Source organism: Numida meleagris, chromosome 3 (assembly GCF_002078875.1).
Source record: "Numida meleagris isolate 19003 breed g44 Domestic line chromosome 3, NumMel1.0, whole genome shotgun sequence".
NCBI classification, from domain to species: domain Eukaryota; kingdom Metazoa; phylum Chordata; class Aves; order Galliformes; family Numididae; genus Numida; species Numida meleagris.
Window position 1 is genome coordinate 32,045,506 of NC_034411.1, and position 27,136 is coordinate 32,072,641.

The 27,136-nt window shown below is 39.7% G+C and overlaps 2 protein-coding genes across 9 annotated transcripts; one reads left to right on the forward strand and one right to left on the reverse strand.

The window, feature by feature from the left end:
• Window positions 245-4,153, reverse strand: NANP (N-acetylneuraminic acid phosphatase). Of its 2 annotated transcripts, XM_021393135.1 has the most exons (2): window positions 3,943-4,151; window positions 245-3,870 (listed from the first exon to the last, which is right to left on the reverse strand). In XM_021393135.1, exons 1-2 carry the CDS (start codon window positions 4,030-4,032, stop codon window positions 3,175-3,177), a joined length of 786 nt encoding a protein of 261 aa, XP_021248810.1. In that variant the 5' UTR covers window positions 4,033-4,151; the 3' UTR covers window positions 245-3,174. The 2 variants fall into 2 exon arrangements, with proteins under 2 accessions (XP_021248810.1, XP_021248808.1); XM_021393133.1 differs by having other exon boundaries at window positions 245-4,153.
• Window positions 4,206-27,096, forward strand: EIF2AK2 (eukaryotic translation initiation factor 2 alpha kinase 2). Of its 7 annotated transcripts, none has more exons than XM_021393128.1 (17): window positions 4,206-4,646; window positions 4,967-5,032; window positions 5,132-5,342; window positions 7,647-7,761; window positions 8,870-9,039; window positions 10,541-10,667; window positions 11,920-11,996; window positions 13,226-13,310; window positions 14,871-14,905; window positions 15,071-15,184; window positions 17,972-18,091; window positions 19,203-19,310; window positions 21,107-21,299; window positions 23,483-23,608; window positions 24,191-24,289; window positions 25,764-25,826; window positions 25,911-27,096. In XM_021393128.1, the coding sequence occupies exons 3-17, from the start codon at window positions 5,239-5,241 to the stop codon at window positions 26,028-26,030; spliced, it is 1,656 nt and encodes a 551-aa protein (XP_021248803.1). In that variant the 5' UTR covers window positions 4,206-4,646; window positions 4,967-5,032; window positions 5,132-5,238; the 3' UTR covers window positions 26,031-27,096. The 7 variants fall into 7 exon arrangements, with proteins under 7 accessions (XP_021248803.1, XP_021248802.1, XP_021248801.1 ...); XM_021393127.1 differs by having other exon boundaries at window positions 5,135-5,342; XM_021393126.1 differs by having other exon boundaries at window positions 5,209-5,342.

A 27,136-nucleotide genomic window follows, 5' to 3' on the forward strand; every position in this document is an offset into this window, starting at 1 on the left:
CAGCCAAATGCTTTCTTGGCAAGTCAGACTTGACGAGCAATGAACCACTGTTAGGAATTCAGTGTGGTCTACACAGTCAGGCCAAGAAGTATAAACATGCAGAATTATTGCTTCAACCTTTGAAATGATGAGAACTACACATATTCAATGCATCTAAATATCAAGGTCACAGATTTTTGAAGCTAATTCTGTGCTACTACAAAAGAAAAAACACAGTTACCTACAGCAAGAGTGCTAAACAAAATGTTTTATAAACAAAATACTTTTATTAGACTAGTACATGGGTTGTCTTAAATACAGTTAGTATACTGTTGTTACAGTTCATTTAATCTGAAGGCAAAGTTACTGAAGATTAACCTCAGGAGATATTTATCTGAGAAAATGCGATTAAAAATAAATAGAATTTCCTGTTCTCTTTTTTTAAGTGTGTTTTGGTAGTATAATTTAAACTAGATAACTTATCTAATAAAGCATATCACTAAGCAAAACCAGAACTTAACTGGAACTGAATACAGACAATTTTATTCACTTCTTTTTACTTCTGATTTGAAAGTGATTACACCATTACATTTACTTTTCCATTTCCATTAATAAAACTATTTTTCACTTGGTTTTCTGTAACAGCTCCATCAAGGAAAACCATCTTGAGTATTCAGATATTCCAGATACCTAATCCAGTTTTTTGGGTAACGGCTTCTAGGAAGACTTCCGATGGAAAAATACCTTGTATCTTTTCTTCTTGTTTTATAGCAGCATCAAAATAACATCGCCCTAACTGGAAGCTGGTAGTCACATCCAGCCTGGTACAGTACTCACAATGGAAAAAAAGTGTATTTAGGTGTGGCCTCTACAGACCACGCTATCCCCTGAGTGTTCAGTTACAGCATTTTTTTCATAGATCATAAATATAAGAAAATAACTGGCTAAAACCAAGTGCAAAACAAAGAATGGACTCTTATAAAACAAGAGACCTTTTAAACAACGAGCAGGCTCAGCATCTTACTTCAGAATGATGCAACAGCAAGAGAATACAAGCCTCAACTTACATTAAAAAATGGTAACCTGGCATATAAATATCCTTCAAGCCCACAGACAGAAACATGAATTACTACTACTTGTTATTTTACATCACAGCTGGTTCAGAAACCTCATTTTGACGCAAGTTCTGTTAGCCTGATGCCGTGCAAACAGTGCAGTTAAACTGCTGCTACCTTGGGGCACTGTTGTAAACAAAGTTGTTTTCCCTCAGTATGGTTAAAATAGATTACTTCAACTAAGCTATCTTTTCAGGGATTCATCTAACCTTTTGGATATATTTCTACTTTTAAATAATATTCCTGGCAGACTCAAAGATCTTCTTTCCTTTTCTCTCAGTTGCTCATTACAAGGAACGTTATTAGCAATGTTTTGCCCATCAGCTATACAACAGTGACTGTTCACATATTCTCCCAAAGGCAAAATAAAATTGTAACTTAGGCCTCTTACTCCAGTAACAAAGGCGTGTCCAGTCAGTCCCACTGGCTCACATTACACGTGGCAACTCACTATATCACTTGTGAGTTATGCCTGTTTCCTCATAGGTACAAGTGGAACCTGCCTCTGCTCTCAGTCATCCTAGCATCTGAAAGGTCTTGGCTAGATGACAATAAGAACACGGATAGTTCTACCATTTCCAAGTGTTGATTTGATGAACGAGGTTCAAACTTGAACAAACATGTCAACCTATTTCAAGGTAGGCAAAACTTAGTTTGATGGAAATTATACTCACTGCCAAGTAATTTAATCCAGATTAACACCCTCCTCTAAACAGAATCCATGACACTACATTAGACTTTCTTAACAGCATCAATTAAAATTCACGTAAACAAAGGTACATTTTTTCTATACATTTCTTGTGTACACTCACCCAAAATTTTCTTATTTCTTTTGTTGTAAGTACAGGAAGTACAGCAAGTTTAAATTATTAAAATAATAATCTGGGAAAGAGAAATCCTGGTGTTTCAGAGGGTGATGTCAATAACATCTAGTTTCAAATGTTCCACCAAATGCACATACACACCATGAAACTGTATACAGCACTGTAAATACATATGACATCATTTTCCAAGTTTTCTGGTTTCCTGGAAAAGCGTTATGAAAGCCATTTACAAACAACTAACTCGCATCTTCTCCGGAGTAAATCACATGAGACACATGTGGAAATGGAAGTAAGGAGGGATTGTACAGCAGTGCCATTCAAACGGTCAAAAAAAGCACTGATCCTGCAGCTGAATCTGAGTGGTCATGTACCTGAGCAAGACCAAGAACAGTTTCTCCAAAGAGTCTGATCAAAATTCTCTAATAAAATCAGACAGAACAATAATATGAACTGCCAAAGAAGTTACGGTACGGTTAAAATGATCACTGAAAGTATCTCTGTTGTATCAATTATATTTCAACAAAAATCATAATCTGATTTACAAGTACACTGCTTTTTTGTAGCACCGAGATGATGTAAAGTAAAAACTTACCCACTGAGTTCCTCTGATAAATGGTCCCCTGGACAAATGCAAATTTGTATGTACATTGAAGTACTTTTGGCAACAGGTACAGATTCCATAAAAGTCACTGCAAAGACTGAAAAAAATGCTAAAACTTGAAAAGGGATCAGAGAAAAATCACTTCCTAGTTGTTCGCTATATAAGTTCTATCAATAAATTCCGTTTTTAGGAATAGCAAAATTCACTTCAGTTTCTGAGATACGCTGTAGATGGACTGCGAAGGTCTGCAAATTGCAAAACACTTTCTCACCTTTGTGTTTTATGTGCTGCAAGCAAGGTCTGAACTGAAGCTTCTGCTGAACTTACAGGTCAGCAAAGCAAATAACCATCACCGAATGATCAAAACATTCAGATTTTTTTTTCCAGTATAGAAACAAGGGACTTTGGTCAGAGACAAATATATTTTAGCCACAGTCCGTCAAAGTAATTTCCAGGTACAGGCAGTTACTTTAAGTTAACCGCGCTTGCATCCCTTAAATTAATCCAGTACTCTGTATTTACCCTGTTTCACTGACAACCGTGTTCTTCCTCGCCCACCCGCTGTTTAAGAAAACATAGCATACACGAGTTCAAAATCCTAGGGTCAGATTTTTAGCAAGAGCACAGCCAACAGGTCCCTGCCGCGCTGCAGCCCTCAGCGTGCCTCCGTACCGCTCACCACACGGTCAGTCCCTAACTTAGCATTCACCTTGTGCTCTATCTTCTGCAGCACCGCCGGAAGATCGAGGACAGAGGAAATGACATAATGAGGCACTGGGGAGGCATCTGCTGGGGCTGCCATCGATTTGTTTAACCAGACGGTCGCTCTCAGGCCAGCGTTCAGGCCTCCCTGGATATCGGTGTCCAGAGAGTCCCCCACCATGACGCACTCTGCCGGCTGCACGCCCAGGAGGTCGCAGCAGTAGTGAAAGATGGAGGGCGCGGGCTTCTCCTCCTTCTGCTCGCCTCCCACCACGATGGCGTCGAAGTAGGGCTGGCAGGCGCACGCCTCGATCTTCTCGCGCTGCGTCTGCCGGTCGCCGTTGGTGAGGAGCAGCAGGCGGACGGCCTTGCGCAGCTCGGTCAGCATGCCCCGCGTGTCCTCGGCCAGCGTCAGGTGCCGCAGCCGGGTGGCCTTCCACAGGAAGTAGCACTCCGCGGCCAGGCTGCGGTTGGCCTCGCCGCCGATGGTCTCCTGGATCGCCTCCTCCCAGTGCGAGATCCGCAGGTCGGTGATGCACGTCTTGGCGGGGTCGCGGCACTCCTTGAGGAGCTTCGCCTGCACCTTGTCGCAGATCCCGCGGGCCTCTCCCTCCCCGCAGTGGTGCTTGGAGCGGAGGGCGTTCACCACCTGCAACGCACAACAGAGCCCGTCCGGACACCGCCGCTCGCCCCGCTCCCGCTCTCGGCCGCCCCCGCGTACCTCCTCGATGGCGCGGCGCCCGGCCGCCGCCGTGTCCACCAGCGTGTTGTCCAGGTCGAAGAAGACCGCCTTGACGCCGTGCACCCCCATGGCGACGCCTCTGCGCCCGGCGCCCGAGGGCCGCAGCGAGCAGTGCTCCGCCCGCCGCCGCAGCGCGCAGAGCCGTGCGTGGCACAGAGCGGCGGGGCCGCCAAGCACTGCGCCCGCCCCGGCGCTGGGCGGGGCCTCGGTGGGGGAAGGGAGTCCCGTAGGGCGGGGCCGGGAGCGGAGCGGGGCCTGAGCGGCCTCTTTTTCTGTTAAGTCTACTTCTTGAGTTACGTAACTCAGAATTGGAGTCTGGTCAGGAATGGCTGTCAAAGGGTCTCTCCGCCCTCACAGCAACGGCGGCCGCACGGTTTCGAGCGCCGACCCCGAGCCGCGCTGTCCGGATCCCGAGGTGTAAGCCCGGAGCGCCCGCTCAGCGGGCTGGGGCGCCGCAGGCGGACAGCGGCCCGGCGCGGCAGGGCGCTGTGAGTGAGTGAATGAGTGAGTGAGTGAGGCGAAGCCGCCCGCCCCGCGCTCCCCGCCCATCTTTCGCTTTCGTTTTCGTTTCGTGCCGGCTTTCTGCGCTGCTTAGGAAGCGGGGAGTGGGGCTGCGCCCGCCTACCGCTGTGCGGCACCTCGGGGCGACGCGGGGCGACACGGCGGCGGCAGCGGCAGCGGAGGTAAGGGCGGGCGGCCGTGGGGAGCGGGGCTGGTCGGGGTCCGCCCGGAGTTCCCATTAAAAAGTAACCGTCACTGAGACGGTCTTTCTGATTTATCTGCTTTTTTAAGTGTTTCTCTTTCCTGTTTACATCACGCGGTGCCTGTTCTAATCGCTGTCATTGCCGTGGTGCACGTCACGGAGCCTGGCAGCCTCATAGCCTGAGAGCACGGGCTGGTGTACCTCGGTTCTGCCCTGAAGGAAGCAGATTTAATTCTGTCTGCAGAAACGTTACTGATTTCTCTCAGCATCCAGTGAGTGATTCAACCTCTTCTTTTCCAGAAATCTGCTGAGAAATCATCCTTCATCACTAAACTCGCCGTTCTGCTTTCTGAATCTGTTATCTCAGTAAGTCTAAAGTACAGTTGCAAACCAGTGGCTTGAATTAGAAGTCGGAGTTAATTCTCTGTGACCGTTCTCCTGGCACCATTTTGTCCTCTGTCACAGCAGTCCTCTGGCAGAACTGGGGTTGTCTCTGTAGTGCTGTGTGAGGCTCAGGCACGGCCCTGAATATTTCTCTACAGAATCTTCTGGTATTCGGATATTGCATCGAGATGGACCGGGAGTGTATGAGCAAGATCAACAGCTACTGCCAAAAGAATAAATACAAGCTCGATTATGTCGAGGTGGACAAGACAGGCCCATCTCATCACCCTGAGTAAGTTCACCATGCATGCCAACAAACATCAGCGCTAGGGATAAACTGGGTGAAGACTGTAGTCAACAGAAGTTGATTTGCTGGAAGTGTGGCAGAGAGCAGCCTGCGAACAGCGATGTGTGGGTGCAGAAGGTGTCATTGGGCATGGAGAGCCTAGGGGAAAACTCACCTCAGAGTTAATGGCTGCTTACTGGGAGCACCCATTGCTGGCAGTTGTATTGCATTGATGCTTTTTGTCATGAGTTATCTCAGGAGGCGTGTGGACTGCAGACAGTGGTTTATGATATGTGGCAATTTAAGTGCTTTGTTTTTTATTGAGTTTGACGAAGTGCTTTGTGATTTATGTTGTTAATTTCTAAGAGTGAAGGTTGGGTCTACATTAACTGTTTGGTTACCAACGTGTTTTGTGTGGCATTTTTGCTTGTCTGTTACAAGAGAACAGTCTTCCACTTAAACTGTTTTGCTTTTATTTTTAGAGACAAATTCAGATCATAGGTACCCAACATCTATGATATCTCCTTCTTCTTTGCTAGTTTGCATGAAGACAAATCTTACTCTAATAATCACGATGTTTCTTTTAAGTGGTGGTCTCCTGTTGCCAGCCTGAACTCTATGTGCTGGCTTATTCTCAGACTTGACTGCAATCCCTGAGCAAATTAATAAGTATTACTCAACCCTCAAGTCTTGATCTACTATCTTTTTTTTTTTCCTCCCATGCAATTCATACTTCCAAAGGGATTGCATGGGAAAAGAATGTGCATACACTTCAAATTCACTCATTTATCCAATTTATTGCACTTTTCCATTTTTCTGTATGTTCTGTTAAAAATATAATTCAACCTGCTGTCTTGTATTTGTGGGTGACATGAGCTGCGATAGTGTTATCTAGATAAATATTATCTATCTATATATGTCTATATTATATTATTATCTATGTCTATCTAATATATCTATATTGTCTATATTATCTAGATAAATATCTAGAAAGTCCTGGATGACTCAGGCTGGTCTGAGTAGAATGCACAATGTTGGGCTGCAATAATAAGCTGACCCTCTTGGGTGCTTCTGGTGCTCATTCTCAACAGAGGGAATTGGAAGGGCAAACATGAGGAAGAACTGGGGAGTTAAAGTTAAGAAAACTGAAGCAAACTGTATGTGCAAGCGAAGCAAAATAAGGAATTCACTCACTACTTCCCATCATCAGGCAGATTATTAGCCATTTCCAGGAAAGCAGCTCTTCATCACACTATTGGCTGCTTGGAAAAGCACCAAGCTGCCGCTGCCACTTCCTCCTCCTATTTTTCAACTTTTTTGCTGAGTCATATGGTATGGGATGGGATACCCTTTGGTCGATTGGGATCAGCTGTCCCCTCCCAACTCCTTGTGCAACCCAGCCTCCTTGCTGGCAGGGCGGAGTGAGAAGCTGAAAAGGCTTTGAAGCACTGTAAACCTTGCTCAGCAATAGCTAAAACCTTATCAACGCTTTTATCATCACAAATCGTATGCACAGCGCCATACCAGCTTCTACGAAAAAAGCTGGCTCCACCCCAAGCTGACTGAGTACAGTCACTCTTGAGTTCCGTGGTCTGACTCACCGTGTTGCTGCCTGAGCAGCAGGGCATGATTGGTTGTGCACCAGAGGTGGGAAGGATCAGTGGGTGGGTGTTACAAGGGCAGGACTGGCTGTTGGTATTTCTACAGCAGTGACTGCAGTTATGCTGGAGTTGAAGTGACTGTGTAATCCCATTCTGCATCTCTAATGTGTCTGTACTATGTTTTTGAGACCTAAAGAGGCAGAAGGAGACTGACTTTAAATGTATAACTTATGGAACAGCAGACACGTTTTTTGCAGTCACTAAGTAGGGCCTGCAGTACTCTCTGAAAGGTAAGCATAGTGTCATTTCTGGATGAAATGTGAAATAGTGAAGTCAGGTTTAGCTAATCTTTAACCTGCATGTAGTTTTGCAGTGCTGAGATGTGTACCGGTATTAGGGCTTCACAACCTTGCCTTGTAACAGCGATGACCTTACGCATTCTTTAATAATTTTGCTTTTAGAAACCCTGTTAGAACTAGTAAAGAACATGCAGCTGTGGTTAGGGAGGAGATGTTTTTTAAAATCTTTAATGTAAACAATTATGATAACTGGGAGTTAGATGTAATAAAAACACACGAATGCTCAGATACCTCCGCAGGTAATTTATAGTGCTTTGTACATAATAAAATTACAATTTGATCTGAAAAAGTTTTAAAGTGTATATGAGACAAAACGTACCGATGCTACAGGAAAGTTTCCTTTATTGCAGGTTTACGCTTATGGTTAGAATAGATGGTAAAAAATATGGTATAGCCGCTGGTAAAAATAAGAAGGAAGCAAAAGCAGCAGCAGCAGCAAAAACGTGGGACATGATTGTACAAAAAGTGAGTAAGCTGTATGATTTATGTATTTATTTTGTTAGCAAAGGCTGAAGATGAATCTCTGAAAGTAGCAAATAAATTATCATTGTTTGATTTAGAAGAGATTCCAGTAAATTATGTTGACTTTGTTCTCTCATATTCACTGTTTTTCTACTGTTTTTTTTTTTTTTTTACCTCTTAATTATTTTATTTATTATCCTACTACAGGGTAATATCAAGAGTATTCCCTCCTTTTTTTGTTACAGAAAGATGAGGAAATTTATTTGCCTTTAAGCTGCCTTAGCGCGTCCAGAGTGGACGGTGCTCCTTTACCGTCTTGGCAACTGTTCAGTATATAAAGTCTTCAGAACGCATACAAGCTATTATTCAGTGTCTGTTGCCACTTTTCTCATAAAATGGCTTACTTTCACTTGATCTGATTCATTCTTCTTGTCATTATATTCTCTGTGGTATAACTGACTCTATACTGTCTTGATTTATTTACGTTTGCATTTTGTTTCTATTTTCTGCCAGGTGTTTTTTTTTCTCTTTTATCCATTCTTTATTTTAGTTTTTGACTCTGAATGCTCCTTAGCAACTTTTGTGTGAAATCTTCCCTTGTCCATTTCCGTTTCTTACCGTGTCACCATCGTTATTTTAACACAGTTGCTAATATACTGTTGATGCTGCCTCATCAGGAGACAGCTGAAAGAAGTCCCGCTTTCCCCTCTTCAGTGTGCACAGGAGCAGTTGCAGCCCTTGCAGCATCAGCAGTTTCCTGCTGCCATCCCTCTTCTTGGCTCTGGTCCTTACTATTTTTATGAGACATTGCACTGCTCATTCCCTGCCTGTTGCTAAAAGGAGTGGCAGATACGGTATGAGGTTGTTGCACACCCTGCCAAAATACTTTGAAAACTGATGTTTTTTCTGAAATTCAAAATATAATAATTCTAGCTTGTGGTGGCTGTCCTCTGTCGTGTCCAAATTTGCACATTAATGAAAATTTGGAATTTCTTAGAAGTATTCTGAAATGCTGGAAAACCTTGCAGCTGTATTACTTTCCATGTGCTGTTTATGTTAAACTATTTATTAAGCTTAAGTTTTTAAGTTATCTATTCTATTTGCCTTATAGCAAGATAGTCCTTCGAATGCGCATTCTCCAGAACCAGTGACACCTCCTCTAGTTGCAGATGCGCCACTTCAACGTGACTACGTCAGCATGCTAAATGAGTACGCGCAAAAGAAATCGTACCTGGTAGATTACAATAACAGAAACCGTACCGGAGACCCCCACGCTCCAGTGTAAGGTGTACTTAGTGTTCTTTCTTGCTTTTGATACTTCGTTACGTTTACTAACTTACCTTTAGATAAAAGCTAAGATTTATGTGAATGGGGGGGGATACCATTAGGAAGACTGATTTGAATCCAAGGGATGGTACAATACCATCTGAAGTGGCAAGGCTAGTGGGATCATCTGTGCTGCTCCAAGGAGTGCTGTGGGTTCAGGAGCACATCTGAAATGCTTGTACACCAATGCATGCAGTATGAGGAATGAACGGGATGAACTGGAAGCTGTGGTCCTTCCCCAAAGCTATGATGTTATTGGTATCAGCAAGACTTCATGGGACGAGTCCCGTGGCTGGAGTGCTGGAACAGGGTGCTATTGACTGTTCAGAAGGGATTGGCAGGGCATAAGAGGAGAGGCTAAGAGGACTGAGTCTGTTCAACTGGGAGAAGAGATGGGTTGATACCCCATTTGGAGTACTGTGTCCAGGCCTTAGGTCCCCAGTACAAGAAAGATGTGGAGCTGTTGGAGTGGAGTCAGAGGAGGGCCACAAGGATGATCAGAGGGCTGGAGCACCTTTCCTATGGAGAAAGGTTAAGGGAGCTGGGCATGTTCAGTCTGGAGAAGGCTCCAGGGAGATCTTGTTGCGGCCTTCCAATATTTAAAGGGAGCTTATAAACAGGGGGGAGACTGACTTTTTACACAGAGTGATAATGATAGGACAAGGGGGAATGGTTTTAAAATAAAAGAGGGGAGATTTAGACTAGGTATTAGGAGAAAATTTTTTACTCAGAAGGCAGTGAGACACAGGCACAGGCTGCCCAGAGAAGCTGTGGGTGCCCCATCCCTGGAGGGGCTCGAGGCCAGGTTGGATGGGGCCCTGGGCAGCCTGAGCTGGTGGGTGGCAGCCCTGCCCGGGGCAAGGGGGTGGAACTAGATAACCTTTAAGGTCACCTCCAACCTAAGCCATTTTATGATTCTATGATATGATATAATGATAGTCAGTATTTACAAACTCTCACTTGGTTGGTTCTCTGGCACCTCTATGGACCTCTCTGCATGTATTTCAAAGACCCCTAGGAACCAAGCATGAAGGAGAGACTGCCTTTGTCTCCATATGCATTGCGGTCAGTGAGTTGTACAGATGTTCCAGTTAATGACAGCTGAGGGGTGATAAAGAATATATGCGTGTTTTAAATGTCTAGAAAATATCTGCTGGAAAACTTTCTCTGCCAAATCATTTGTTTTAAAGCTTACATGATGGATAAGTTGTGATTGTGGGTGCCTATGATAAGATACTTTGAGGAGTTTAACTTTAAAAAAAGTGTTAAATACTCACTTTCTGAAAATTAGTTATCATTATTAATTACATTAAACATATATTGGAAATACTCTCCTGAAGATGCATATATCAGCTTTCCTTTCTGTAATGTCAATCGACTGTAGTGTTTGAAGTCATTAGACTAAAACTTGTAATATAGGCTGTAAGGAGAATTGATTCTCTGTTATATTTTACAGGTTTTCTTGTAGCTGTACAATTAGTGGTCAAGTATATGGAAATGGCACTGGAAACTCTGTAGCTGCTGCAAAACAAGCTGCTGCAAGAGAAGCATATAGGGTGCTACAGGAGGAAGAATCCTTAAGAGTATGTGCTATATCTAGCCTTAAGACTAAGTTAAATTCTTAAGCAGATTTCCTCATTTTGTATAAAACATATTCCGTGGATTCCACTTAAGGTGGAAACAATCCACCTTATGTCGGTTGGGTTACAGGATTCTGCTGGTAAAATGTATTAGTTTTTTTATGTTCAAGTGCTGGACTAAAAAACCTCGCAGCTGATATCTGTGTGTATTTCAGAAAATGGTGTGATACATTGCCATTCAGGGATGCATGTATATTAAAAAATTCTGATTCCTACCTATTCGAATATGCCAGTTTTCTGTTCTGTGAAGTATTGTCAAGCTGACTGTCCATAAGCATAAATCTTCTACTGCCTGCTGTTGGATCAGTAATCTTTGAAGTGTGAGAATGGCAAAAGCAGGAGTTAGAATCAAAAGAGCCTGACTTGCGTGATGTCCCAGGGATGATTCTAGTGAAGCAATTGCTAACGCTGTCCTTTAGGAAGCAGAGCTGTTGTCTTTGTGACAGCCATTTTATTTCCATACATGCACAGAAGTGTCAGAAATCTAATACTGATCCCAAAGCATTTCTGAAGCGTACAGAGAAGTACACATGAAATAACTCGAATAAATGGAGGGCAGCACAGAGGAGGAAAGAAATCTTTTTGTCTTTAAACAAAATGCAATTGAATTTATATATTAGTGAAAATATGAAAGGCCCAGTGTATTTCCAAATTCAAATATTTTAAAATTATTTTTTGTTGGTGGATATTATTAAAGTGTGAACTCTACGCTTTTCACTTCTTGTTGGGTTCTGGTCTGTAACATTAAAAGCTACACGTGTAATTGTTACAAGCTTTGATGCTGAAGACATGTAACTGTTGTTTTGTACAGCTGCATAGGTAGATTTTCAGTTATGCAGATTACATGTACCAAAGCCTCTGGACATCTCATTTTTCACACAGACAGTTGCTGAATGAAATCATTCACTTTTAATGACTGTTACTCTTTTCTTCATTTTTAATAGATCTCAGACTCCCACAACTGTGTCTGTATATGATCACGTTATGAGTGGAGAAATGCTCACTGTGTGAAGGCCACATTTTTCACTAGTCTTGGGTGGAAGTTGGGCAGATGCCATTCTTTTGCAGTGCTTTGAATCTTCAAGCTGTTAACAGCTGCCACTTAGCACCTTTCTCTTAGAAGGGGATGTTTTTGTATGAGGGATTTTTGACGTGATTTTTTCAACTATTCTTTTTTTTTTCTTCCTTTTTTCAGCTGAAAAGTGAAAACTCTAGTTCTACATTAAAGGAATTAGGAGGTTCACAAAGAGTGCCAACTCAGACTGAGTCACGGTAAGTTGAGTTCATTGGCAATATGATAATAATACAAAATATTGACTGATTTTAGGGGATCATGTGTTCTGATCCTAAAAAAATAGTTTCTTTACTGAATAGTTCTGTCAGAAAGATTTTTATTGCAACATAAAATGAATAAAGGTACACCTATCAGGAGTATTATTTCATGACATTTCTAACATTCATTAGATTCATAGAATCATCGAATTAGCTAGGTTGGAAAGGACCTACAAGATCATCCAGTCCAACCATCCACCTACCACCAATAACCCCACTAAACCATGTCTCTCAACGCTATATCTAAACGTTTCTTGAACACCTCCAGGGACGGTGACTCAACCACCTCCCTGGGCAGCCCGTTCCAGCGCCTGACCACTCTTTCAGAAAAGTAGAATTTCCTAATGTCCAGTCTAGATTTCCCCTGGTGCAACTTGAGGCCATTCCCCCTCATCCTGTCACTAGTTACAAGAGAGAAGAGGCCGACCCCCAGCTCACTACAACCTCCCTTCAGGTAGTTACAGAGAGCGATAAGGTCTCCCCTGAGCCTCCTCTTCTCCAGACTGAACAATCCCAGCTCCCTCAGCTGCTCCTATAAGGCCTGTGCTTCGTTGCCCTCCTCTGAACACGCTCCAGGGCCTCAATGTTTTTCTTCTCCTATTGTGACACATTTGTGAACTTAGTATAACTCAGTACTTTTCTGTGCTCAACATTCCGATTTCTTTTGTTTTTTTTTTTTCCTTTTTCATTCTTCATAAATCTTCATCTCTATTGAAGGGAAAATTTCCTTAACAAAAGTAAATGAACACGTATAATGTTTTGTTTGTAATTTCAGAATCTTACATCAAACCTTTCATGCCTAGCAGTTAATTTGACAGTATCACCACTACCACTTTTATATTCTCTGTGGAAATGTAAAGAAACCTATTCTTAGCTGGCTGCACTGTATTGAAACAAACCTGTGCATTTAAATTCTGTAATTAAAGGATGTCATACTTTTTAGGTTTCGTAGAAATGGAGGAATATATTACAATATGTTACTGTTTCACTAGCTTTCCTGATAAAGTTTTGCAGTTTAAATCAGTCATGACTGTTAATGCTTTTGCAAGTCTTTCGTTTAATAGCTTGCATTATTTCTATGTTTCATTTTTCATTGTAGAAAGTTTTTTTTGTTGTTGTTCATGATTGCCTACTTTCACTTAAAATCAGATTGTTATTTTCTGTAACAGGAGTATTATCTTTAAAGACTCCGCTTCAAACTTGGTAGAAAAAGCGCGGGACATGTCACTATCTGAAAAGCCTTCAAATTCTCAGGTATAGTATAAAAATAGTCTTCCTCATAATTACATTTTAGTCTCTAAATAGAGCAAGAATCATAGAATATCCTGAGTTGGAAGGGACAATCCTCAAGGATCATCAAGGCCAACTCCTGGATCCACACAGCACCCCCAAATTCAAACCCTATGTCTGCACTGGGGAGCCTGTTCCAGTGCCTGACCACCCTCTGGTGAAGAACCTTTACCTAATTCCCAGCCTGACCTGCCCCTCCCCTGATGCAGCTCCTTGCCTTTCTCTTGGGCCCTGTGCCACCAAAGAGCAGAGCTCAGCGCTGCCCCTCTGCTCCCTGTGAGGAGCTGCAGCCGCCATGAGGCCTCCCTTCAGCTCCTCTGCTCTGGGCTGAGCAAACCCAGGGGCCTCAGCTGCTCCTCATACTCCTTACCCTCTAGAGACTTCCCCATCTTTGTAGCCCTCGTTTGGACGCTCTCTAATATGTAATATGTCACTCCGAAAATAATGCCTCCTGTTTATTTTCATGGAAACTGCAACAGATTGTTGCATCAGATAGAGCACAATTGCACTAATTCTCAGTTACAAAACACTGTTTTCCAACACAGTCACCACCATTAGCTATGCATTTGTGCCAGCGATGAACAAGAGCCTGCATGCCGCACTTCTAAAAATCTGCACCAGTGGAGGTGACCACTGTCTTTGTCACCACTGCTGAAACACACCACCCACCACCTCACTGCTCACATTCACAGTTTGGTCTCCAGAAATGTTCAGCATGCATCAGTGAATGCCAGTGGATGCAGTTTTTTCCACAGGGAGGAACTGAATTTAACACCTTTGCTTCGTTTGTGCTTCCATGTCAGATGCCATTTTGTTAGACTATCCCTCTGCTGCCATCTGTCCCATGGCAACAAAATTTAATGGAATATTGTCAGAAAGGTTCAACCTCTACTTCCATACCATCAACATCTGCTTCTGATGTCATGGGCCAACATAATAAAATAGGAGGCATTACTTTTGGAGCAGCGCTTGTAGTTTTATGTCCTTCTTATATTGTGGCATCCAGAATTGTACAGAGTAGAGTGGGACACCTCCTCCCCTTGCCTGGTGGCAGTGCTGGGCTGGTGCACCCCCATGGTGCAGTTGGCCCTTTGGGATGACGGCGCGCTGCTGACTCTGATTCAACTTGCCATCAACCAGAACAGCCAGATCCCTTTCTATGGGGCTGCTCTCCAGCCTCTCATCTCCCAGCCTGTACATAGATCCAGGGTTACCCTGTCACAGGTGCAGGATCCAGCACTTGCTCTTGTTAAATTGTCCAGACCTTAAAATTTAAAGATTTTTCTGCAAGGCCTCTCTACCGTCGAGGGAGTGAATAGATCCTCCTAATTTACAGGAGGATCACAGGACTTTAAGACCTGTGTATAGTTCATATTTAAATCCTACTTTTTTTTTTTTTTTTAATATGAGACATGAATGCATTTACAGGTAAATCTTGGGATACTTTTACAGCCACATTTTAACCTAATTACAGTAAAAATACTCAGGATATCTTATTTGACTTTGTTTGTCTTTTTCATGTAGAGAAATGTACCAAGTTCTGCTGTAAAATTCAAAAGGTATGTGTTTATTTCTAGACTGTATCTTCCATAAACTATATTTAAACCTACTGTGGTGTTTTTTTTATATCTAACAAATAAGTGCCACTTTTAGTTGGTATGTTTCTTTTATCACATATTAGAAAAAATGGCTCACTATAAATTTTATTTTTATCTCTGTTAAAGAGTGTTGGCACCTAATTTTGATAATGCAAGAAACAAGGAACAGAAAAATATGATGTCAAATATTTGCAGAAATAACAGTGAAGCAGATGACAATGAGTATACTGTGGATGAAAGGTAAGGAGTTCTTTCTAAGATCTGTATAGTAATTACAGTGTGTGGTGGTCTAGTTTATTTATTTATAATAGAATGTGAGAGAATATTGCTATAAAAGTCATCTTCAAAAAATTGATATTTGAAATCTGTTTTTTGGAAATTTGAAATGTACTGTGGCAACTGACTTGCAATGATATTTAATGCTTATAACCAAAAGCCACTTATGTGAAGATAAGAATATCCTACCAGCTTTCAAACAAACAAAATTTCAACTGAAGTACAGGAGATAACATTGTCTTCTACTGGCACGGTGATGTAGGTTACTAAGGTTATCCATAACCTTAATAAGAGAAAAATTACCAGATATGCTGGTTTATGGCAGCCTATTATCAGTATCCTTCCTGATCCATCAAATTGCCTCCTCATAAGTATCTATTATCTGAAATACTGGCAAATAATGTTTTTATTTCTCACATCGTAGTATGGAAAAGTTCCTCATCCAAGAATTTCTATTAAATCAGCACTAAAGATGGAATAGCTCATGATAAGCTGGACTTGCCATCTGTCTGGATTAGAACAAAAAGTTTAAAAGATAGGGAGATGGTATGAATTTGTCATCCTTTTTTTTCCACGGAGTGGTTGAGGCTTGAAGTGGTTTAAGGAGATCATCTCATGCAATCCTCTGCTCAGGCAGGGTTATCTAAAACAGGTTGCCTAGGATGATGTCCTGACAGGTTTTGAATATGTTCAAGGATGAAGAGTCCGCTACATCTTTGGGCAACCTGATCCAGTGCTTGGTTACCCTCAGAGTAAAAAAGTGTTCCCTGATGTTTAGACAACAACTCTTGCATTTTGGTTTGTTCCCATTGTCTCTTGTCCTGGCACTGGGCAGGACCACTGAACACAACTTGGCTACATTTTCTTTGAACCCTTCCTTCAGTATCTATACATGTTGATGAGATTTCCCCCTGAGCTTTCTCTTCTCCAGGCTCTCAGTCTCAGCTTTCTTAGCCTTTTCCCACAGGAGAGATGCTCCAGTCACTTATCTGTCTACGCGGTTCTTCACTGGACTCTCTCCAGTATGATCATGTCTCTCTTGTACTGGGCAGCTGGAATACTGGACACAGTATTCCAGTACTGCCCTCATCAGCGTTGAGTAGAAGGGAAGAAGCCCCTCCCACAACCTTCTGGCAACTCTCCACCTAATGCACGCCAGGATACTGTTGGTCTTTGCCATAAGGGCATATTGCTGGCTTTTGGTCAACAACTTGGTGTTCACCAGGACCCCCAGTTCTTTTTTTCCTTTTTTTCCTTCTTGAGAAATGCAGCAGTTTATTGATGCAGGATCTTATTGTTTGTACTGTTCTAGATAACTTAAAGTGTATTTAACTGTCACAAGTAGCATATTTTTGTAGAAGCTTAACATTATTTCAAACATAGGTATACATTTTGTATGTTCAAGGTCTACACTGAAACATTCAAAGAGTACCTGAATATAGGAATAGCTTACTCTTTTACTGAAGCTATACTGAGTGAAGAATTGTTGGGGGTTAACCCCAGTAGGCAGCTATGTGCTACACTGCCACTCTCTCGCTCCCCCAGATCTCACCCTCAGTGGGATAGGGGAAGAGAAAACTGAGAAAAATCATGATTCAAAATAGAAATAGTTTAATAAGGAGCAGGAGAACTGGAAGAGAGAAAACATAACAACTGATGTGAAGGCTACTACTCACCACCTCCCATGGATAGGCCCACACTCAGTTCCTGAGCAAAAGATGGCTAACCTGTTTAAACTCTCTCCTTTCAGCTTTGTTGCTGAATGTGATGTTATGTGGCATGGAAGATCTCTTCGAGTAGTTTGGGTCATCTCTCTGGCTCTGTCCCTTCCCAGCCTCTTGCGTACCCGCTTGTCTATTCATTTGGGAGGGACAGGGTGCGAAACAGACAGACAAGGCTTATATGCTACGCAAAAACTCTTCAGGAACTCTTCAGCTAACATTAGTGTGTTACCAGCATTGTTGTGGTTACAAATCAAAACCACAGCACCATGTGAGTGGCTGTGAAGAAAATTAACTTCATCACAGTCAAGAATAAAGGAAATTTGTTCTTGTTTCTAGTTATAAGAAAAATAAGCCTGAAACTACATTGAAACTCCATTTTACAAATACCTAGGATAAAAAGCCAGATGGCAAACACTTACTGACATCCTGTTTGGTGAAAATGTTAATATAAATAAAAATGCACTCCTGTAAAATGTGAGACTGAAGCAGACAGAAAAAATGTGAGAATTATCATGTTAGAAGCTAGGGTATTCCTCAAGTTGAATGTTTAAGTTCAAAGTTACTTTGAAGAATATTAGGACCAAATTCTTAAAAATATTTTCACGTTCTCTGTGCTCAATACTAATACAAGGAGTTTATCTCCTCCAACTTCGTTCTGCCTGGTACAGAACAAAACTTAAGCTCAGAATCTGGATGAGTCTCTTATCCATAGGTGTAGGCACTCAGATGAAGTACTGTGTTTCTTTTTGTATATATTTTGAAGTATTTACTAGAAGTAGGATTGGAACCCATTCTTTCACGTTTCAGATGAGAGCTGCAACTACGGATAATAGAGTTGAGTTCCCTTGTTATTTTTTTATTTTTAAGACTGATTTAGACCTCTGTATGTATTCACTTATTGCGGGAGAATGATATTTCAGCAGAAGTATTAGTCCTATCAAGATTGTTCTCGTACCTCGTAAATTTAATGTTAAATACTCTTCAGTTGGAGAACTCAATCTCTCTCTTACTCTCTCTTCCTTTTAAGATTTCGTCGGGAGTACAAAAATATAGAGCCTATTGGTAAAGGTGGTTTTGGGAATGTTTTTAAAGCAACATCAAGGATTGATGAGAAAACCTATGCAGTCAAACGAGTTGAGTTAATAAAGTAAGGATTGTATACCTATTTGTGTTGTTTTTGTTGTTTGCTTGTTTTTCTTTTAGGACATCCTTAATCAAGCTTTTCATTATTTAGTTGTACTATCTTTTTAGTATGTGGAACATTTAAATAACTTTCTTTCTTAACTGTCTTTCTGATAAACTTTATTTCTACATAAAGCTGAAAAGCACATGCAACTCTTAATTTTTGCATGCACTGGAATTATTTTAAATGCAGCAGTAAGAAAGTAATTTATTAAGCTCTGCTTTCTCTGAACACACTTGTGCAGAATTTTATGAGTTCTATTTAATACTGTAGAATCTGTTTAAAGAAAACTTGCTGTTTAATAAAAACATTGAAAGCAGCAATGTTACTTTTGACAGGGTACCTTGTCTGAAAATTTACTTATCCATAATTCATAATGACTATAGTTAAGGGAAATGGATAAAAATGAAAGTAATACATCTTGTGGTTTGTAATTGAAAAATGCTTTACATATAATATAAATATATAATATAAAGACTGATACATTGTCCTTTACAAATCTCCACACAGAGTAATACCAGTTTTTAAAAAAGTAACTTTCTGTAACTGGTACCTGGTACAATACTTCAACAGGAGCTGAAGAACTTGCATTTCTTTTGAATAATCTATAAAGTTTCAAGTAATTCCTTATGAAATAGTTAACTTAAATTTGGAGATACAATATGAAACTGTAGGGGATAGTACTAAAAAACATTTTATTGATTCTTCAGTAAAGACTGCTAGTCTTCACTATGCAATTCAACAGGAAGTGTTGGTCAAATTTACTAATAGTTCATTGTGAATATTTACAAACTTCTGTATATGTAAAAAAACCCTTCTCAGCATTTTTTGAGTGAGGCTTTTCTAATATGGTTACAACATTTTAGCAATTGAAATAACTGAACCAATGAAAAAAAAAACAACAATTTGCAATTACAGTTCTGACCATATAAGAACATTGTGCTATTTTTCAAAATTGATGTTAAACTATCTGTATACCACTACTTGATATCATGTCTTTTAGTTAACTGAGTCTTTGATTTTTGTAGGAAAATGCCATTTGTTTTGTTTGAGATTTTTCTTCTTCTCCCAATAGGAATGTGATGCGTGAAGTGAAAGAACTCGCAAGACTTGAACATGAAAACATAGTGCGATATTATTGCAGCTGGGAAGGGACTGACCACATGACTTATGCAGAATCAAGGTAACTGCAGGACAGTTGTTTGCACTCACAAACTTGTTTGCCATAGTGAATTTTGTATAAGCAATCGTCAGCCTTTATTTTTACAATACAAAATTACTCAACTATAAATGCATACAGATACTTACGATACTTACGTACCTAGTGTTAGGAAATAAGGCATAGTACTTTTCAGCAGTAGATGGTTTATAATTAAATACCTTCTTGGTGAATACTGTTCATTTTGTAATTTTATCTTTCTCCTCTCTCTTAGCATACAGAAGTTGCTGAATCTATAGAAAGGTGTAAGAATGAAGAATTAAAGATATGAGGTTAGAATTAAAATAAAATTGTCTGGTAGTTGGCTGCCAAATCCCAGATTGGAAGTTTCACTTTTTTTTTCTTTTTAGAATTACTGGTCATCCAGTAACTTGTAGATTTAATTATTTCTCTAAATTAGCATTTTAACTGTAACGTCTAATTTTTTGCTGTTGTGAACAAATAGCTATTGAGAGTAGATATACATAATTAAAAGCTCTTTCAGTAGAAGTAGTCTTCCAGCACTAAGAGTTCTGGGAAGATAGAGGTGACAATTTTACCGGTAAGTTAGGTTATTAAATCTTCAAAGTTTCTACGGTAAGCCTTTTTCATAGCAATAAATTTATACTCTTTCAGGTAGGTTGCTGCATATAGCCATAAAATATCAATGCATTCAAAATTATGGTTGGTGTATGTGTTCAGTGCGTTCAGAAAAAAGGGAAATAAAGTAGGCAAAAAAAAAAGTTTCATGTGAAAACCCAACCATTACTATGTTGAAGTCTCAGTGTCACGTATTTCAGATGGTTACTTGATACAAGAAAGAAAAAATCCTCAAGGCTGAAACCCCAGCCTGGAATTCCACTTAGTGCCCTGACCTCAAGGAAGCAGAGGGTCCTTAGCCACATAATGGTTGTTCTTTCAGTGCCTCAGATGACTTTATTTCAGGACACCGAGATCACACAATGTGAATCAGAAAAGTGGTGCTTCCTCCTCTCTATATTGTCCCTTCCCTCCTCATCTCCAGTCTCAGACTATTCTATGGGCTGATAGTTAGGGAACTCTTCTGGAAAGTGTGAAGCTGCCAGCTCTGTGAATGTTTTTCATTTAAATGTCCAACTTTCAGACTCACAGGCTTATCATATAATCATAGAATGGTTTGGGTTGGAAGGGACACTTAAAGATCACTTAGTTCCAACTATCCCTGCCATATGCAGAGGCATCTTTCACTAGATCAAGTTGCTCAAAGCCTTGTCCAACATGACTCTGAACACTTCCCATGTAAGTAAAACATGGTCACCCCTTCTTCAAAGGACTAAATTTAAAAGAATGCGATCATTTTGTGTAAGAGGAAGGTTAATGCTGTGCTTGAACATAATGGTGAATTCCTGCCAGGGGTTTGCAGTAGTTCCTAGAAGGTAAGATGGGACCCAAGTACTGTGCTATTTCTTCCTTTGTAGGACATGCTTCTACATATGTGGCAGGGGGGTAATTGGGGCACTCAGAAAATTTTCAGTGTGAACAAGGATGCAGAGAGAATCTTCCAGGGGTATGTAGCAACTAAGCAGGGATTGCTTGGTTTGGAAAGTTAGTTAGATCTAGTACATAGTGGTATAAGGTCTTTTAAATCTAGAATAACAATTAAAAAAAAAAAAAAATTAAGTGGCTGGGTTTTTTGTTTGTTTGTTTCTTACCACTGGGAAAACCTGGGAATCATGGATGCAGTGGCTTAGGAAGAATTGTATCTTGTCAATTTTAATACGGCATATAATTTTCGTTTGCAGTAAGAATTCGGCCATAGCAGTTCCTTGCCTCTTCATCCAAATGGAATTATGTGAACAAGGGCCACTGGACAAATGGATTGAAAATAATGGACAAAATGAAACCTATCATAAGATGGCACAAGACAAATTTTTACAAATACTGAAAGGAGTGGACTATATTCATTCTAAAGATTTAATTCATAGAGATCTCAAGGTAAGTAGAATAGGTAGCTAAGAATTTTTAAAATCTTCAATAAAAGTAGTGTTTATTGGAAGTTTAGAAAAATGTGAACTGTTCTAGTCTTTTCTTACTCTATTATATACTCTAGTACCATGCCTCTTTTGATAATACAACAATTTATTTTCCCAGTAACTGGCTGGATTTCATTCTAAAATCAGGAGATGAACTAAAGGACCTTAGAATGCAGCACTTAAAACAATAACCAAACAACCAAAACCAGCAGTCATCAGTTAACAGGCATTTTCAGTGTATTGTGTGTTATTGGGTCACGAGACAGCCCCTTAGAAAAAGTACCATCTTTTGTAATAAAACAATCAAAAGAGGGAAGATGTGAGCCTAGAAGTTTTCACTTGTCAAATTTTAAGGGGATAGTATATCCTAATGCATATTGAATTTGATAAAAATTGTACTTGTTCTAGTATCATGTATTGCGTACACATATTTGAAGGCTAGTTCTTTGGGTACAATTTCACCATCTCCACAAATGCATAATCATAAAATCTTAAGAAAATATTTTTTCAAGGACAAAATCCCAAGCCTTCAATGCTTCATATGCCAGCTGTAATGTTGCTTATAGTTTTAAAACACTCACTTTGTGAACAAGAGTGATGGTGTTCCTAAACACTAAAAATGGCTGTAGTGGGTCACGTTAAATGTTGATTCAGGATATTGTCCTCGTATAGTGACTAATTCCAAATACCTAAGGAGTATTAGAACCGAGAGTTGATACAGCGATGCTGATCTTGATGCATATTCCATTCCTCTCAAGACCTTCAGTAACTTCAACTTCATACACTTCTTGAGCCAGAGGTTGAAATTTTCTGTTTTGCATTCACAGCGTCCTTCCAGATGATGTTCACTGCCCGCTCTTAGAATCTTGTCTCACGGGCACATACATTCATTACCTCCTAGAGCCCAGTCCTTCTTTGAGGCTTATTGCTACTAGAGTGAACAACAAATATACATTCATTTGTATAGGTATTTGGAAAAAAGAGGTGCGCTAAATGCTTTCTGTCTCCACTCAATAATTCTTTCCTCTCTGTATTTCTTCCTTCTTAGTCCCACTTTATTTTCACCTCAGCTCTATCTCTTACTTTTCCGTGTTCCTATGAATCTGCTGCCCCAGTCTTTCATCCATGGAAACTAGCTGTAATCTGCTTCCAAGTTTTACTGCTATCTTGTCTGTCTGCATTTTAATTTAGGAACTTTTATCCCCACTTAGATCTGTCAGCTTAGGTGCTTGGCCATCTGAGATCTCCCAGAATCACAACTGCAGGATAGGTTCAAGCTTTCTTCATTCTGAGATGAATGTCCGTTTGTGCCTGGCATGAATGAAGTCTTCAGATAGCGTAGCGGTGAGACACCATAGATACTGTTAATAAATGTGTGTGGACTTGGTTATACTTGAAGGGAAGAACTGTGCTGGGCATTCTTGACACAAAGATCACTTCCTGTAAAATTTTAAGTCTCTCCTGCCCTTATAGTCCACTGGCTCTTCCTTGAGTAGAGGACAAGATGAGGCTGTTTGGTTTTGCTTTAATAACACTCAGAAATATAGTTTACCATTTTTGGAATGATAGATGGCTCGGAAAGCTTCATTATAAAAATGCAATTCTATTTCATTTCCTTATGACTTTGTCAAATGTAAAAATGCTAAGGTCACTGAAAACTCAAAGTGATATTGTGAGATGCCTGTAGTAAGCCTCACCTCTGCAATTAATTCAGTGCAGATAATCCTACTGTGCCTAGGAAAAAGTATAGGTTTACATGAAATTCCACTCAAACTACATGCTCTGCCCAAGTGCATAAAATCCCAGGACCTGGATTAAAGACTAAAATGCATTTGTGGATATTACAGATGATATGCACAATGCATCTGGAGAACACCGAAGTATGATACAGTCGTGACAGCTAGTTTAAAAAAGTTAATGTAGCATATGCTATTTTAAATTGTTTGCAAGTCTAAAAGTGAAGTTAATTGAACTTTCTTGTTTCCTACTTCCCACTGACTTCTTAAAGCTAATTCTGTGAACAATTACCAGATTTTTACGGGGAGCACTTCTGTGGCTGATTATCCTTGATGATAAACCTTGGTCATAAAATGTCTAACTCATTTACTTTTTCTTTTTTTTTTAAATACATATACATATATATAGCCTCAGAATATATTCCTATCACATGAAGGTAAAATAAAAATAGGTGACTTTGGTCTTGTGACTTCTGTGAAATATGAAACACTGACTAAGAACCGAGGAACACAGTCATATATGGCACCAGAGCAGGTAATTATTGCTATATTACTTGCCTTATTTGTGTGCATTCTGCATTATCAACTCAGCACTGGTTGTGTTCAACCCTAATCTCAGTACTCAACCAAGCTGCTTGAAGTTCTCTGACATGACTGTATATAAGGATAACTTTATTCTGGAGAAGGCAGTCTACAAACATGATGGTTTTATTTAGCTAACCTACTTGTATAAGGTCTGACACTGGTGTGTGCTGTAATGAATGCTCTTGTGAAAGGCTGACAGCCGTGTATTTCAGTTCAAATTTAGGTATCCTAGGACCTCTGTTAACTGCAGCATTTGAGTCCCTCTATTTGTTTCATCATTTCTAACAAAGAAACATTAGTACGCCTTAACTATATAGTTCTGTTGAAGTCTTTTTTTTCAGTGTATTCAATGTGACATCAGAGTTGTTATTTAACAGGTCTAGCAGAAAGGGTTAAAGACTAATATGAAGATCTAGTAATGCTAGTCCCATAGTCTTCAGGTGCCAATTTCTACTGATTTCAGATTTTGCTTTTAAGAAGCGCTTTCCAGCTGGATTTCACACCTATATTGTTCTTGTTGTGATCTTTGTAGTTTGGGGACAGATACGGAAAGGAAGTAGACATTTATGCACTGGGATTGATTTGGTTTGAAATTCTTTCTGCGTTGGTCAGTCATCATGAGAAAAACAGGGTATGTAATCTTTAAATCAAAAAATGGTCTTGCACTGACATCGTTTTGTCTTGCTGCTACTATCTTATCCTAATTATATGCCAAAAGGAACCTGTACAGCTAGAGTACTATCTCTATTTACAGACACAAATCAAGGGAAAAATGTCAGGCCTGTGAATCCCTCATACTTCAGTTAAAATCTAATAACATTACTGTTTTTATTTTACTTAGTCCTACTGGCATAGCAATTAAAGCCTGACTATTCTAAGCTATGTACATTTAACAATAAAGAAGCGAGTAAAAAAGCTAAAATGTATATACAAAAAAGAAATGAAATTTCTGATACAGCTTTCTGTTTGATCAGAGTATTGGAAAAGAATATTGCTCTAATTTAAGGAAACAGTAGTTAAGAATGGAAGAGTTCATTCTCTGCCATACTTTCTTCTTTACTGGTGAGTGGGGCAAGAACAAAGTCAAAACATACGGAGTTTTTCAAAATGAAAACAGAAGTGATATGAAATATATGGCTTTATTTCAAGTGAAAAAAATGGTACTTCAAAAAGAAAACAATGTTACTAAAACTTTGCTTGAAAATGTATCTTTTATCTGCTTTTTATATTTTTCTTTGCAAGTTTGTCGTAGAACAGCGCATACGCTCAAACTTCTATTTGCAGGAGAGGGATGTAGATGCTGAGTATCTTGTCCAAAGTAATTAAGATACATGTATGTGACTGGACCCAGAAGATCACGCACATTGTTGCTTGACCCTTTGCCAATATAAGCAAACCATATCAAAGTGTCTGACTCACAGATTGATCTTGGTTCTGTTAGGCTACCTTGTCATATTTTCTAAAGACATCTTGTGCCTGCTTTCAGCCAACTGCAAACATGCCCCCGGTCCCACAGTGTTCAAACTTAAAAGGGCAAGACTAACTGGAAACCCTAATGTGAAAAAATAGTTGTTATCTTGCAGCAGTTTTTGAAAGCATGTATTTAGAAATCCTCAGCGTTACTTGCTTTGAACTCCACCTAGCATTTTCTGCAGTGACACAGAAATAATTGTGTAACACTGAACAAGGTAAAAAGGAGAAAGCGTGCCTCCTTGGCTTGCCAGTAACAACATCCAAACATTGTCTAAGTGGGAAACTTAGTCTTCTCATATTGTGCGTGTTTTTTAATGTGGTAAGAAGATACAAAACCATTACTTTTAAATTGAAAACAGAATAACAGCTATGAATTAGAGGTTTGCCAACTAATGCATCACTGTAGATTGTGAAGCTTTTAAGCTTACAGAGGGACAAGTTTATAAAAAAGACAAAATGAAATACAACTAAATGACAAACTTTCAAACTTCTGTAGCTAGTTTCTTTTAGAAGCCTTACATTATATAGATTTGTATTCTCTTAATTACTTCAGTAAATGATACAGGTCATAAAATGAGATGCGTATAATTAATGAAAGCATACTGAAACTGTTTATCTTGTATGAATTTCAGGTATGGGGGGATGTTAGAGATGGTCAATTTCCACCGAACTTCAACAAGCAATTTAAAATAGAGGTACAGTATTTTAATACATTATTTCAGTTAACGTATTTATTTAGTCATTAAAAAAAAATTTACTCAAACTTTGTCTTTTTGCAGGTACCCATAATCAAAAGAATGCTTTCAAAAGACCCCTCAAAAAGATGGCCTGTGTCTCGAATACTTGATATTTTGAAGTCTGCTGATAAAGACCACTCACACAGAGCTTATAGTCACTAAATGCCATTTTAGAAGGCTTTCAGACTGTGCTGTCTTGTGGCATGTGATTCAAACCTTTCTGATTTGTTCACAGTGATGTTTATATTAATTACTAGACTTCTCCCTTTTAAGACCAGAGGAGATGATGTGCTGCACGGGAAAGGCTACTTTTGGTAGAAAAAATACTAGATACAGGTGTGGGTTATTCTTGACTGAATTTCAATTCTTTACGGTGAACTTTCTTCTCACTAAGTATTCCTTAAAACACCTAGCACCTTCAGTACTCTAAAATTTAAAAACACTTACTTTTTAAAATGTACTTTAAAATTTTGAACATTCAAATTTTAAGTATTCAGCTTCTGGGAAAGAAAGATATTTGTTCTAAACTTTTGAAAACTTCAGTTTGTTTTTTTTTTTGTTTTGTTTTCTCCTTTATAGGAACAGGTAGGGTGCTCTTAATACAGAAATACTCTCCAAGTTTTCTCAACAGCAACCATTTAAAAACCTTTCTCATGAGAGCACCTTAGACATCCTCTTCTATACTGTAAGGTTTTAATCACTTATTAGGGCATTGAGGCATCTCTCTCAGTCTGCAGGTGTACTGAACACCTCTGCTGGCCTTACTGTCAGCTCAACATAAGGTATGAGCAGATTCCCTGTTACTATTTGGTTATATACTTAAAAGATTTCATGTTTGACTGAATAAGAAGAGCTGTGCAAGGATGAAAAGATGGGCAAATTAGTCCTTCTGATTCTCATCTTGGAATAGTTTGAAAAGGTGCAGTTCATTGCTGTGGAATCTGCTTAATTCCATAAAGGAAAATGCAGCAAGACTTCTAAGCAGGAAAGTATGACATGTATTAGAGATAATGCAGCATATGATTTTTCTCAAATGTTAAACAGATTAAAAGTGGTTGGTTGGTTAAAATCTGAATGAATGTGTGAATTTTTATAGTCTTGGAGAAACTGTTGCTAAATAGCCATCTGATTTTAACACTCTTTTGTATGAATTCAAGTTGTTCCCCCTCCCCTTATAATGAATGTTATTCTTCATAAATAAAGTATTCCATTATTTTGGACTAATGCATATTTCATTGTAGTACTCAAGATGTGGGAGAAATGACATC

Bases quoted from the DNA above. Each gene is read 5' to 3' on its own strand.
- EIF2AK2 (XM_021393128.1), top strand. From the start codon at position 5,239: ATGGACCGGGAGTGTATGAGCAAGATCAACAGCTACTGCCAAAAGAAT. The intron at 7,762-8,869 runs GTGAGTAAGCTG...TTTGCCTTATAG, and splicing joins GGGACATGATTGTACAAAAA to CAAGATAGTCCTTCGAATGC. The intron at 23,609-24,190 runs GTAATTATTGCT...TGATCTTTGTAG, and splicing joins CATATATGGCACCAGAGCAG to TTTGGGGACAGATACGGAAA.
- NANP (XM_021393133.1), bottom strand. From the start codon at position 4,032: ATGGGGGTGCACGGCGTCAAGGCGGTCTTCTTCGACCTGGACAACACG.